Source organism: Hibiscus syriacus, unplaced genomic scaffold, assembly GCF_006381635.1.
Source record: "Hibiscus syriacus cultivar Baekdansim isolate YM2019G1 unplaced genomic scaffold, ASM638163v2 tig00007179_pilon, whole genome shotgun sequence".
Lineage (NCBI taxonomy): Eukaryota > Viridiplantae > Streptophyta > Magnoliopsida > Malvales > Malvaceae > Hibiscus > Hibiscus syriacus.
This window is the reverse complement of record NW_024062128.1, coordinates 195,261-210,984: the sequence shown is the minus strand read 5'-3', so window position 1 is coordinate 210,984 and position 15,724 is coordinate 195,261. Positions and strand designations below refer to the sequence as shown.

General features: G+C 36.9%; 2 protein-coding genes and 1 pseudogene across 2 annotated transcripts; all 3 read right to left on the bottom strand.

The window, feature by feature from the left end:
- Nucleotides 1-608: 608 nt before the first annotated feature.
- LOC120201345 (transmembrane 9 superfamily member 11-like) lies at nucleotides 609-3,069 on the bottom strand. The gene has a single exon (XM_039201972.1). The coding sequence runs from the start codon at nucleotides 2,748-2,750 to the stop codon at nucleotides 789-791; it is 1,962 nt and encodes a 653-aa protein (XP_039057903.1). The 5' UTR covers nucleotides 2,751-3,069; the 3' UTR covers nucleotides 609-788.
- A 4,143-nt stretch (nucleotides 3,070-7,212) lies between these two features.
- On the bottom strand, nucleotides 7,213-9,471 carry LOC120201295. The gene is made up of 2 exons (XM_039201933.1): nucleotides 9,305-9,471; nucleotides 7,213-7,725 (listed from the first exon to the last, which is right to left on the bottom strand). Exons 1-2 carry the CDS (start codon nucleotides 9,469-9,471, stop codon nucleotides 7,248-7,250), a joined length of 645 nt encoding a protein of 214 aa, XP_039057864.1. The 3' UTR covers nucleotides 7,213-7,247.
- Nucleotides 9,472-10,157: 686 nt separating this feature from the next.
- Nucleotides 10,158-15,396, bottom strand: LOC120201344 (annotated as a pseudogene).
- Between the last annotated feature and the right edge of the window lie 328 nt (nucleotides 15,397-15,724).

Genomic DNA, 15,724 nt, shown 5'->3' with positions numbered 1-15,724 from the left:
GAAAATATCTATTTTATAACTATGAACGGACCTTAGGCTGGATCAGGTTGCAGCCCAAATTCTTTTCTAGTAAGCTTGTTTTTGGTCCGACCTGCAAGTCAAAATTTACTATTTATTTAATATTAAAAAAATAAAATTATTTAAATACATGATATATTTCACAATTAAATTTAGGGTAAATTATACGTTTGATATCTAAACTATTACTTTTATTCCGTTTTAGTACATAAACTTTATTTTTTCAAAATCATACTTAATATTTAATTTCAATTTCAATTCGATACCCATCATTAAAAAAATTAGCCAAATTGTTGATGTGATATTTTTTTCAATAATGACGCAACTTTACCTTATACTGACACGTCAACATTATCATCAAGTTTTTTTAATGAGATACCAAAATGAAAGCTAAATTAAACATTAGAAATGATTTTTAGAAAAAATAAAGTTCAGGTGCCAAAATAGAACAAAAGAAATAGTATAGATACTAAACGTAAATTTACCCTTAAATCTAAATACATATGAAATTTTAACTAGAATGGATAATGGATGATAAAATAGTAATTATACCATAGCAAAGTTTACCAATGCAACCCAAATGCCAAATCGGAATGCAAATCTGTATAACAAAGAATGAAGCTAAACTGGGAAAATTTTATTATTTATTACATTAAGATTCCTAAAAAGGTAAAGCTCAAGGTAACAGATGACTGACTAATGTAAGGGTTGAATTCTTTCCTCAAAAGCCTCTTCAATTTGCCATTTTTTCTGTGTTTGGAGAACCTTCTTCAATCCAGCTTTACCGAAGAGAAGAGATAATGCACGAACCAGAAAGAAGAAAGGAATCCGACGGTGCCGGTTGCGAACATGATTGCGAGAACCATGAAGAGAGAATACCCCAAGTAGAGAGTAGCCGAGACCGGTCCACTCAAGCTCTTAAGATCGAGGATGAGATAATTTACGGAGTACAGGAAGATGTAGATGGCAACGGAACCGGATGCAAAGAACGATTTCCACCACCATTTCCAGTCCTCCACACAGAGATGCATGTAAGTTAGCACCAAAGATACCTCGGCACAAACCACAACGAGTAAGATCAGAACAATGAACAGAAACCCAAAGACATAGTAAACTCGTCCCATCCAGATGCTAGACATGATGAAGAAAAGCTCGATGAAAAGGGTACCGAAAGGTAGAGTCCCGGCACCAAGAACTAACAGCCAAGATGGGTACCTTTGAGCTGGAATTTCCCGGGGGATCTGATTGGCTCTAACAGGGTACTCGATATGAGGTGCCTTAGCCCCAAAGTACCCACCAATTAGGGTGAGTGGAACCGAGATACAGAACCAAAGTAAAAGTAGAATAACAAAGAGAGAAAATGGAATAGCTCCTGTGCTGTGACTTCCCCACAACAGGAAATTCAAAACGGTTAGAATCGAAAAGGCAATACCAGGGAAGAAACAAGCAGCCTTCCAAGCAACGGAAATCCATCCTTTGGGATCGCCGAAGCTTATTGTTCTCCAAAGACGAACTGCAACATAGCCTGCCGCAATACCAAGAATCATGTAGAAAAATAGCATACCTGTAATGAGAGTTCCACGGGATGCTGGTGACATAAATCCAAGAGCAGCAAACAATATCGTCACAATTGCCATCCCAAGGATCTGAACTCCATCCCCGACCATAATACACAAAAGAGCTGGATTGGATGGGGCACGAAAAACATCCCCAACTACTAGCTTCCACCCAGATAACTCCTCGTTCGCCATTGCTTGGGCCTCCTTATCAAGCTCCTCGTACCGTGTCAGATCCCGCCTAACAGTCCTTAAGAAGATCACAAGGACTATACCAGCGAGGAAAGTGATCACCATGAGAGAATTCAAGATCGAGAACCAATGGACTTTGGCTCCCTCCATCTTCAAATAAGCATCCCAACGAGATGGCCATTTGATATCACTCTCCTCAAAAGTAACTTCGTAGGTGAAGACAATCGGCTCACCTTCCTTGATGGGCTTTGACACAGTAGTCGGCTCACATTTAATTGGAGATGGGTATTTTTCATACATTTTCAAGTTCTTAACCAAGTTACTATCATGCATGACACTGCAAGGAACCACCTCAAAGCCAACGACCGTATAACCAGGAACTTCAAATCTCGTTTTGCCCATGGGGATAGCCTCCGCACCATCCCCAATCCCCATAACACGTGCCACATCAGGTTCCTCATACTTATGAACAAGCACCTTAAATTTCAAATGATTAAACACATAATACACATCCTGAATCTTAACACCAACCGGATACCCAGTCCACCTCAACATAAAACCCTCTTTCATAGTATACCTTATCGCAGGCAAATTATCGAGAATCAAGTTAACTTGATACATCTCATCAATCCTTTTCGTCAACAACTTAAAATCATCAGATGACAGCTTACCAGTTTGACACAAGAAGATCTCGGATTCATTAGTATACATTTTAAACTTATATGGTGAGTTCTCGATCCGATCTCCCATGAGAAGCTCACCCAGATTCTCAGCACTATCCTTAACACCCTCTAAAGGCTTACAAAAGGGTAGACTGTAATAGCTAAAGGGCATTTCAGTGTCGATGGAAGTTAGGGAGTTCACTTTGACAGATAAAGAATTCCCAACCACATGTTTGAGAGGGTAACTACCAGGCAAATAAAACCCATATCCAGATTGAAATATCAAGCAGATTGTTAACACCCAGATCCCGAAATTGCCCATGATTCCGAATTTTGTCAGATCTGGGAAAACCCAGGACTAGAAATGAGTTTATTAGCGAAGATTTAAGTGAACTTCAATGTGGGTTTTGACTAAACAGTGGGAATAACAAAAATCTAGCAATGCATATAACAATGAAGAAATCATGTAAAAAAAAATCTAAAGGATATTTGGGAGTAGAATTAGAGTTACCTGATGAGAGAACTAGGTGAAGAGCCTCTATGAAGAACCTTGAAGTCCAAGCATAGAGAGATCTTCAAATTGTTCCTTTTTTTCCTTTCTATTTTCTGTTTCCAATGAAACTTAAGTTTGGAGAGGAAGAAAGTAGCTATGGCGGGTCTTATATTATTGGCGCTTATAATTCACGTTTTTTTTAATCTTTATTTTAAAAAAAATTATATCAATTCTCAATTAAATATAAGCTTTTAGTAGATTATTAAGCATTAATTTAAAACTTATTTTATTTTTTCTTTTTAGGAAAATCTTGCTATAAAATCATTATAAGTAACTTGATAATAAAAATTAGTTTGATATCATTAAACACATAAATTCTGGTTTCCTTTAAAAATTGACTGATTACATATAATTAAAATTATAAGTAATTACATTTAAAATTTAATTCGATTATATATAATTAAAATTATAAAATATCTACATAAATTATAATAACTTCTTTTCTCCTTTTATATTTATCATGACGACATTTTATAATAATTTAATAAAATTTTAATAATTTAATAATTCGATAAATTAAAAAAAAAACCAAGTGTTTAGTTGGCGACATCGAGTCCTTTTCTTTCATTAAATATATTATGTTTAGTTGTAAAGTGAGTCTTCAATCTTACGTATAACAATAATAAATCTTTGAATTAAACAAAACAATAATATTAACCAACAATCAGTTCGTCTAGTGGATGAAATAATAGATCTATTAAACTAGATCAGGGGTTTGAATCTTGGAGTTTGAGAATGGAACAAACTGGGTTGCTTTCGCCTTTGCAGTATCCGATCTGGATTAGTCGATCAATAGATCGGATACTAGTAATTAATTAAAAAAACAATAATATTGTGATTAAATACGTAAATAATGCGTGAAAGGTATACCATACAGGCCATGATGCACACATCTTACCAATTGCAGCAATAACAAGAAAGGTTTAAAGAAGGAAAATTACGTGAATGGAACAAGCAACACCCATTTTCACATTTTGTCACATGGGAAAGCACTCTAAAACAGATGCATATTATAGGTCATCTAATGTTTCTGCAACTTTATTATTGTTCCTTTTATCCGTGTCTCCGTCCTATAAAATTTAGTAAGAACCCATCAAGTGACCTGATAAAAAATAAAGTTGTAATCTCTAAAGGTCATGAATTTAAATAATTATATCTGTAAGATATATGATATCAATTGGTTAATAAAGTTCTTAACAGACCATGACTTTTTCTAGCATGAACAATTAAAACGCGAAACACCGAAAGCTTCTCGCGGATGAAGGAAATGGTAAACCGGTAAGGGTCCGAAACGGGTGATGCTTTCGTTACTTGTAAATGTAATTTGAACATAAAGGTTACTGTCATGATATGGTAGACAGAAAGGAAATACAAATGCATCAAAAACTAACCTGGGAAATGGTTATATTTGAACTTCGAAGGTTGTTGAATTTAACCGTCTGTACGTAAAGTTTAGGTTTTAGGGTTTAGGGCGTTATGTCACTGATTATCCCGAGGATGCATCGGCTGGAAGGCAAATATATCAAGCTGGTCCAAAACAATCTGCTTTAGCTTCTACAATTTATCAAAGCATGGAGCTGTTAATGTCTTGAATCATTCATGCATGCAACTTAAAATGAATTTAATAATAACTTAATATTCGTTTATTTATTACTTGAATGATTTCCTCATAGCGTATATCTAACAAATACACACACAAGAAGAAGAAAAAGATACATAAGATCAGTGTCATCTCTTTTAGCTTTGTATTTACTGGGAAAGTTTCTACCACATCATGTCATTTGAGCCTATTAAAAGAAAGAAAACGAACAATCATTACATTTGTTATCTTGAATGGCATAGGAGCAAAGTTGAACCAGTACACTATTACTTCTAGTTGCTCCTGTAACAACTCGTGTTCCTTCTCATGAATGAAACCCAATGGGTGGAGGAAGAAGAACAACAACACTATGAGAAAACAAAAGAAATGGCATCAGTCATCATCATTGATGCAATAAAAGGAAACAAGAGGTTAAATCTCTGATTTTTTGTTCATTTTACCGAACTAATTTGCTCAAGATCAACACCCTGGCGAAGCATTCGTTCACGGCGCTTTGTTAGAATAATAACTGTGAATGTATGTATGTATGAATGATGGTGTGAGTACATGCATGAGATGGTTAGAGTGGTTAGTAGGCTGTTAAGATGTTGTTAAGAATTGGTTTAGGCCGTTACAACTACTGTGCAGTTATGAACCAGCTCAGCAGTACAGGCTTGTATAAATAGCCAGCTGATATGTTGTAAATGCAAGATACATTTTCTTTACATTCGTTGTTAACTCTCTTTCTCAACACGCTTCAAAATTAAGAAAGCAGATCACGGCAAAGCATGATCTACCGACCACTTGGTATCCAAAAAAAGTATATTTTATCCAAGAAAAAAGATGGATACCAAGTGGTTGGTAGATCAGACTTTGGATTAATCTGATGATGATAGTTCTTGATGAAACATTAAAGAAGCTGTGTGGGATTGCTCTCCAAGAACTGTGTCTGCAAAAAAGTAGCATGTTGCCAAGGTCTTGGCCCCTACAGGAACAAAAGAACAAGAATTCCCCAAGATTTCCCGGTAACGATGAGTGTTTGTTATGGTTATCTCAATCAATATGCATTTACTCTTCAGCCTACCTATAATATCATTTTCTTCAGGTGATTCTTTTCAGGTTGTGCCTGGAAAGTTGGAATTTTGTAAGACTCAAATTGAGGGAAAATGAGGAAAACAAGGAAATTGACAAGATAGAAATATAGAGATCATTTTTTTCTTGTTACTGCCTGTGCTAAATTAGGAAAACAAGAACACCCTACTTGTTTTCTCATAGTGTTCTTTTTAGAGATTCTGATTAGAGATTCAGAGAAAATTATACATGAAAATTAAGGTTCAGATCCGAATCGGTTGATTTTTTTATTTTTTTTTACTTAATCCAACGCATGACCATCCTAAAACAAACATGATGCGGACAAGGTGATACCAGAATTTTACCAGCTTCCAAATACATATAAAGACTTGAAAATTTGAAAACATAAGAATAATATGTTGTCTCACCAACATAAACAACAAAACCGTTAAACTATTTAGACTTTGCCTTTGCCTGAGATATGAAAGTTTAGATAGTTGATTTTATATATTTGTGGATGTTGAATGTTCTAAACTTAGTCGTTTGGGTGAAACCCTTGTTTTTATGAATGCTATTTAATTTGCTATTTTGTGATTTATGCTTTTTGAATGATGAAAGAGATTTCATTATTTAAGTATGTTGTTATTTTATTTAGAGATAAATTAAATGACTTGCATGCTAATTTCGTGGCTTTGGTATTGTGAGAAGCAAATGCATGTTAAGATGTATGCTGCCAAATGTTTAGCATCATTACTTTGTGTTTGTTTGTCTTAATGAGACCTAATTCATATTAATCCGTTAATAGTAATTAATGATAAATACATTGTAGTTAAGTTAATTGCCTGAATTGAGCAAAGATTCCCTTTTATCATCTCATTTTATTTGATTTGACTCTGTGCTGTTCCTAGTGCTGCAGCATGATCCTACCTCTATTCCATTATATTCCTTATTTTAATTTGTTTCATTTATATGTCAATTCAATCAAACACTTGTTTCTCAAACTTAATTGTAAACTTTTTGCACTCTGTGGGTTCAACGTCTGAAATCCTAAAAGGATTTACACTTTATTACTTGGTGACGATAAGTATACTTGCGTGATTGCTATAATATATTTTAATAACATGAAGTAGTAATAGCTCAACTACTAACTCAATGCCTTTTACACGAGGCGAGCGAACTTTGTTTGATGGCAGTGAAGCAAGATTTTATAAGGGGACCACGGTAACTGAGATTGTGGTAAAGTCGTTTTATGTTCCATTAAGAATGAAGTTCTTGAGATTCTGCTGCTTGTACAATGCCATTTGCAGTTTCAACGGTATGGCCTCGGATCGATCAAACTGTCTTGGATCGATATGCTTGCTTCAAAGACGCACCCCATGATCATCTCAGCTGCTTTGGCCGCCATTTATCTGGATACTCTGTTCCCTTCTTCTAAATCAAACTATTATCTTTCTCTGTAGGTGAGGAGAAGTTTGAAGTTTGTGTGTAAAGTACGATTGTTTCAAGGCCTTTTCTGTGAATTGCATGCCTTTATTAACTTTTTTGCTAAAAATTTACGGAGTAACTTAAACCATGGTAATCCATATATACACTACTAAACCATGTTAATTTGATTTCTAAGCCATGGCAGGGACTCCGGAATTTTGGCTATCCCTGCTAAGGCAATCAAATCCTTCAACTCTAACTGCGGCCGGTTTAAGGCCAAATTTCATCCTAATACACCCTGCTTTAATTGCAAGTGATGATGATGCACATGGAATTTGCAGCGTCGAAAGCGCTTGTGCAAGCCTCTCGTCGTTGAACCGAGCATCTTGCACAAGTGGATTCGTAGCCCTGCTCGGAGGCGATCCGCAAAAGAACGGAGGTGATGATGCTATAGATTGTCCTTGTTCTATCTCTAAATCCTCCTTGTTGACGATGACATCAAGACACACCGCACCAGCTTTAGAATCGCTTACCTTGGCTTGATACAAATGCAACTGCAGGACCCTAATTCGCTGAGGCTTGGGGCAAACAACTGCACCGCCGTTATCTCTCGGTAAGTCGAAACGGCGGTCAGCGGCGTTTTGAGAAGTACAAATGTTAGTGTGTGAACTGTGAAGTGTAATATTTTCGAAGGCTTGTGCTGTGAGTTTACAGCCGTTCTCAAGTGAGAATATATATATAGAAGAGGAAGACGTTTAACGTTAACAGATTAATGAAAGAAAAAAAATCTCTTGAATTCTACGTTGAATACTAGAGAGCGAACATTGTTTTGCAACATTGATCTTGTTGTTGCTAGAAATTCGATCCGGAACTTATTGGTTTGTCTTCCTTTTTGTCTTGGTCCAGTTCACTACGTCGTTATAAACTACAATTCATGCTTGCTCAACGCTTCCTTTTGTTCATTCATGGTGAATTATAGCCGATCATTTCTAGTGAACTAACAAGCCTATAGACTCTTGAGGTGCAGTGGGTTGTGCTCAGTGATCATGACCGATTGAATTTTTGTTCCATCCGAATCTGATTTCGAAAGTAAATATTTCTATTGTTATTCAATTAGACTTAAATTTAAAAGACTTTTACCCGATTCAATCTAACCTGATTATTTAAAATAAAATTTATATCCGACCCAATCCACAAACACAAAAATATATATATATATATATAAAATAAAAATCTAACTAAAATAAAAATATAAAGAATAATATTATTACAATTATCTTTATATATATATATATATATAAAGATTAATTATAGTATTATATCATATAAGATCGGATCTATATCAGGTCAAAGCACATATGATTAGACTTTGAGTGGTCAATTTCTTGCTTTGACCAAAAACATTAAACTCCCTCAAGCTTTGTATATTTGAATAGATACGGCTAAGTGTAAATTACATTGTTAGTCATTAAACTTTATATTTTGTATCACTTTTGTCACTAAATTTTAAAACATTTTCATTTATAAATTAAGTTTTAGTTTCATGACACTAAATCATTAAATCATTCATGATATTATAATGTAAATTTTGAGATGAATATGGGTGAATTAGAGGATTATCGACTAACCAGACTCGACCTGAAGAAAATATCTCCTTCACCTAAAATTTGATCTGACTTAGATTAGAGAAAATTTCACTTGACTTGAAATTTGATCTATTCTATGGCTTAAAAATTGAACTCGACTCGATATATATATATATATATATATTAGATAAAAAATCTATTTAAAAATACATGGAGATATTATTATAATTTATTCTTAGATATAAAAATTAATTTACGTCAAATTAGGTATTTTTCAATTTAAATCTAAATCTAACCCGACTTTATCTTCTAAAAAAATATGACCTCAACTTTAAATTTTCAACAACAAAAAATATATGACCTTATAAGATCGGATCACATTGAAATCTTTTGAATCCAAATTTTATGCCCGTCCATAAACGTGATCGTTTATTTTCTATTTTTATAAAAAAATTAAGGTAAAGTATATAAATAGTCCTCAAACTTTTAGAACGCTTGTGTTTTGGTCACCCAACTTTTAAAACTTGCATTCTACGTTTTAAAACTTTTAATTTGTTTTCAGTAAGGTTCCTGACGTTACCTCTCGTTAGTTTTATACGATGGACCTGCGCTCGAAGATGATGATGTTGGGAGGGTTGGGTTAGGAAGGAGTGGGGTGGAACTTGGAAGTAGTGGCGAAGGAAGTGGGTGATGGAGGAACGGTCGATGCCGCTGTCGATAATGCAGCTGTAGGCGGAGGTGATGCATTGATTGATAGGCAAAAGATGAGAGGCTGTATAGAAAGGAGGAAGGTGAGGACACTAAAACTAGGTTTGGGACCAGAAACCATGAACTTTTGATTCTGGGTTTGTTTTGAACTGTTCCTTGTTGATGTCAAAGGATTCAACAGAGAAAACCTCAATTCATTTCCATGGTTAGAGTATATATATATATATTCATTCATACAGACATTGCAAGCTCCAATCAAAGGCTAAAATATGAATATTATATCATGTTTGACTGGGAAAGTTGAGCTTGGATTTGGAGTTCTATCTATTGGTTATTTTGCTTACTTGAATCGCCATTAAATATTTAGGGATAATGCAATTCCCAGCCTTGAACTTGATAACTTTTATCAAAGGGTTTTAATTTGGAGAGAAGAAGAACAAGGAAGAAGAAGAACGAGAAGAGGAAGAAGAGGTTATCGAAAGATAACTGCCACATCAAATAAAACTAACGGAAGGTAACGTAATTTTTTCTACTCTTTTTTTCATTATTTTTTATCGTTTAAATTTTCGACAACATAAATCCTTAAAACAATCACTTTAAAAAAATAATAGACTTTTTGCATTTAATTTCATAAACTCTAAAGAAGTTTTGATAAATTAATACTTGAAAGGTGATGTAAGATATCGTCTTCATTTACAAAACAAAACACAATTTTCACCTATATGGAACTGTAATGACAACGCAATCAAACTTAAAGTATGAAACCATCAATAGACACCACTGTATATATTTCATGGCACGGCATATATTAGAACCTTTTTCCTCCAAGCAAAGGAAATAGGAGATGATTGTTCGAATTCGTTTCCAGACTAAGGGTTGTCAACTTCACTGCGGGTTCTGTCCTTTAGGTGAAATTCTCGTCGCCATCAAGCGTAATTCGTTCACGAGCTCGATGAAGTTTGGTCTCTCTGATGGCTCTGCTGACCAGCATCTCTCCATCAATGATCTCCATTCTGGATCACATGATTCCGGAACTGGTGGACGGAGTGTATTACTCACAATGCCACCTGAAAGGAGGCGAATGATTGTTGGAGATAAATCGTGTGATCCATCGGGGCACAAAGAAAGGAATTGATGACTACATTTATAAGTAAGGCAATTTACCGATGATAGTCCCATAGTGTAAGTCTGCATATGGCTCTTCTCTTGTGAGAAGCTCCCACATCACGATACCAAACGAGAATACATCGACCTATATTAGAGAAGATGCCGAAATAAAAATTCTCCTGTAAACAATATGTTGGGGGAGAAAAAAGAAAGCATTTTCATGAGAGGGCACTAGACTGTATGGCAATCACATACCTTTTCCGAGACGAGACTGCTGCTTCCATTCAGAAGTTCCGGTGCCATCCATGGAAGTGTTCCGCGCACGCCACCTGATATCAGAGTTTGACATTTCACCTTAGATAGGCCCAAATCACCAACCTGGTAGCAAAAACTATGCATGAGAACTAAACCGATTGAATGAGTTTCAAATGAATCGAAATAACTTAGCTTGCTCCTGCTGTCAAACGATAATCGAAGGACCAACATGTGAAAGAGTAAGCAAACGTTGCTTTATTTAAATGATTGCATGCATGAAACAAGACATTGCTCTGTTCCTATGTTAATAGTCTGTTGTTCTCGAACCAAACATAATTTCCGAAATTCTGCAAATAAATCAGGCCCAAATACTAACCTTGCATATCGGGCGGTGAGGATCTCGAAGATTGACAAGTAAATTATCACTCTTCAAATCAAAGTGCACTATGTTCTTTCCATGCAAATACTCCATTCCAAATGCCACATCCATGGCAACCAAAAGTCGTTTACGCTTATCAAGATTCCTGACAATAGCAACTGCCCAACAGTTATTCAAATAGAAATAGATGTATATCCGAAACACAACTACAGGGAAGGTTGTTGTTTAGCATAGCAAACAAAACAGCTAATAACCTCTCGGTTTTCTGTAAAGCATTTCTTAAAGAACCGTTAACCATATATTCCGTAACTGTTGCCACAGAACCACCAGGACCATCAAGCACGACACCATAGAAAGCCACAACGTTTGGATGATGCAAATCAGCAAGCTTAATAGCTTCATTCCAAAAATCATCAATCTAATCATGTGCATTCACCGCGGTACAAGTTGTTAGTGTGTGAAATTACAAAAAATGGAACTAATTTGACAAACATCAGGAGATAGCAAAGAGAAAAGGCGACAAACCATGCGTTCTTGTTCAGAGGGTTTTCCAGCAAAACATCTATCATTAATTCGTTTAATTGCAACATCTGTACCTCGCCACTTCCCATGATAAACAGTACCAAAGGTGCCAGAACCAATCTCCCACAGCTCTTCAAGGTCGCTGTCTTTTATAATCTGCCAAATGATATATAGCTAAATTTATGGCCAACAAAAGTTAATTCAGAAGGACAAACAAAACATAAAAGCAGTACTTAAAAATTCAACCTGCAAGCGACCAATGCCATCAGAAATTCGAAAACCAAAATTCATTCTATCCGGCTGTTTAGTCTTGATTTCCTAAGTCAAGAAAAATAGTATGAAAGACAGCTCGATAAATGCATCTAGAGAAGGCAGTCACAAATAAAGGAGGACAATGAGCATACAGATGGAGAACAAAGAGATCTTATATTCCCACCTCAAATTTAGCTTTATGTTGCATTTTAATGTCATTAGGTAAAACATCGGTGTCTTGATTTCCTTCATAACCAGATGCATTGGTCTCTGTCGGTATATCGGAATCGGAATGCAAAGAAGACTGGAAAACAGATGCAGCTACTCCCTCGGCAACAGCTTGTAGTTCTTTCTTGACGAGATCCTCAGTGGAGCCTTTGGCAGTGAATGCAACAATGATAAACATTTAGTCCAAACATGAAATGATAAATTCCAACATTATATAGCAAACCAAAACTCAAATATCTCGCCTTTAGTAGACTGTTTGTGGTCTGAATTCTTGTTTAAATGACTTGAAGGCTGGTGGACTTCATCTGCCGATTCGATATTTGATTCCCCACCGATTACTGTCTGGTTCTCTCCAAAAGGGTCCCTGGTAGCTAATCCTTCTCTATTTGTTTGAATTTTGTTAGGTATAGGAGGAGGAAAGTAAGTACCTTGATGTAAAGTCCAAGGATCTTGATTGCTAAAAAGTGAATTGGAGGAATCCAAAACATCTCCACCTGATGGTGAAAAGTAAGTTTGTCTGTTAGCATTCGATGGAGCAGCTTCAGTGTTGCTTTGTGCAGTCTTCTGCTGCATCCAAGAAACATCATCCAATCCCAATGTATGTGCCGAATCAACACCAGAAAACAGAGGGTTCCCATATCGAACTTGAACGAAATCCAAGGTTTGAGCTTGAACTGGTGGATATCCATGTAATGCTAGATTACCCAAAGTAACCACCTCATTGGAGTCTATTCGTTGGCTAAAGATATTATCCAAAAGCACCTCCTTTCCATATATCTGCGGAGATGTTTCATCCAAATATCTTCTTTTCTGGTATTATCAACGGGTAAACCGGTTATCACGTCAATTTGGATCAGATGGTTAGGGTCTATGCAATCTTCTTTAGGGACAGCCTGAACGTTTGACGCTTCATGCACTGGCTGTTCTGAAGCTTGAATGCCAACTGCTCCAGAATTTGGAACCTCCTTTTGAAACTGGTGCTGTGTCGGCAAAACATACGGTGATTGTAACTCACCTGCCAAATCCATCAAATCCTGGCTTGCTGGAATCCTACAATGATTAGAATTATCTATTCTTGGCGAAATATTTATTTCATCTCCAGTTTGTGCATCAAGATCTTGAGAAGATCCAGCAGCTGCAGACTGAAGTCCTCCAAACTGATTATCAACGTGGCCAATATATCGAATCCCAGCTTGTTGCTCGGCAATGCCATTGCTTCCAGTCACCAAAACATTGTTTACCAATGAAGTTCCCATTGAGTCTTCAGGATACAAACTATGATAAACAGAATTAGTATTTGCCGAATGTGTTACATGTGTTACACCACTCTCTCTTTCATCCTGTGCCGAAGGATCAGAATGTGCATGAGGCAATGCCTTCTGACATAAAGCAGTCCTCTATCCTTAGTATCTTCTCAGGAGTAGATACTTCATTCCTAGGCAGTGATCCATCAAAGAACACTACATTCTCGGTTGAGGAATATGATGGAAAGTATAACCTGTTGCAACCATTGCTGACGGAACTTGGGTCTGATAAACACTGTGCCTCAGATCAGCAGGATGCTGAATTACCCTTGTTCCAAATGCATTTTCATCAGAGTAACGCTCCAACGGAGTTTGTTGTTGTTGCATCAGTGGCTGAATCATTGCTGGTCTAATACCAACATGGGAGTTGAAGGGAGTCATGCTTATATTATAAGCAGGAATGTACTGATGAGGAGCAGCATTATCAAGAAACTCCTGTTGGCCAAATACGGAATCGTATTTCCTATCAACTCAGGAGTCAAGAACCCCATTTGAGGAGAGAGATGCACAGTACGATTCGTAACATCATGGCGAGGATCAATATATGTAGATGCATAGTGTTGACGCAAATCATATTCCATTTGCTGCGGAGTCAAAGTAAGGGGCACCGTCCGCCCTGCCTCAACCTCTAATTGAGACAAGAATGTTTGAGGAGGACCAGACTTAACCACATGACTTCCTAAATGAACACCAGAAACATCAGCGTGAACAGCGGGTTTAGGATCATGTAAGTACCTGAGTTCCCTCTAGGTGACGACATTTTTGTTGTTGGAGACCCACCAACATCCCCTTGACCAGAACCTATAATATCGACAGCCTCGAGTCCACTAATATCAGAGTTCTGTGTTGAACCCGCACTTGCTACGCTCACCTTTCTCGTGATGCCACCAGCAGCTCCATCCACAATCCCATTAACTGCCTCAACATATTTCTGCACATTGCCATGCAAATCCCCAAACTGAACCATACAAGAAGGTTCAAGTTCCGAAGCCGAAAACAAAAATACCCTTAGTTTTAACAGATCCATCTGAAGTCCTTTCAACCACTCTCTCATACTCATCCATCATATTATCAAGATCATCCGAGCACGAAATGGAAACCATGCATCAAGGTCCTCATCAGGAAGCTGGTACTTTATAACCACAGATTGCCCATAAGCATCGACCAATTTTCTCTCGAACTCATCGAAGCTCACATCTCTCCTAACACTAATAATCCTTGTCTGCCCCCCAACATATCTCAACATCCCATCTCCCGGTCTAGGCAATATCTTTCCCCCAAAACTACACAACAACTTAACCTTCTTCCTTGACACAGAATCATCCCCACCGTCATCGCTAACCTGATCGGCACCACTAACATTACTTCCAAGTCCTAAATTCGGTTTAACATCATTGCTCGACTGATCACACATGGTACCACTACCCCTGTTTCCCAAATTGGAACTATGTGCAAAACCTATATGCACCCTATCATTACACAATTGATCACTTCCATTCCCACTCTTCCTATTTCCCAAACTAGGACTATAACCATGACTTACCTGATCCATTGCATTACCAACCACCATATTGCTCGAATTCAGGTTATAATCGAACCCGCCAACCAGCACAGGCACAGGCATTTGAGGCCTCCATGCAGGGACACCAGGTGCAGAAGGCACAGCTTTCCCATAACCTAAACTTACAAAACCGGCATCATTCACCATTTCTGGATAAAGAACAGGCATGGAACCACGAGTCCCGGGCTCCCTGGATGGGTTGGGACAAAACCCTTCAATGTATCTGCCACGGGCATTACTAGTAGCTGCCACCGCATCCGCAATTTGAGGCTCTTCAGTTACAATTCCAGGCTTTCCAGCTACATTCAGTGAACTTAGATCTTTCTGTAACGAGTTTTGATCAAATGCCATAATCTGTAGTAAACAGTTCAGCTAAATTATAGACTTAATCAAGTCTAGAGGAGAAAAAGATAAGGAATTTTGCTTCTTTACTTAAAATATACTACTAGACTTTTCACATACTAGCTCTAAAAGGGTATATTCCAAAAGCAATAAACAGAGCTAAAACCGATTCATATAACAAAGACAGATTAATAAGATGGAGGAAGAAGAGACAGAGACACTGGGATTCATGGTTTTCGTTTGGGATTCAATGAAAATCTTGTCTTTCAAACACTCTTTTTGTCTCTCTCTCTCTCTCCTCGGATTTTGTCTTTGGTATATTTCTTTTTCTCTTTTCTTCTGGGAGGTGATGCTGGGATTGAAAATGGCAGTGAAGTCTATATGTTTCTTTTTTCCTTAGGTTGTAAGGAAGTAAATAAAGGGT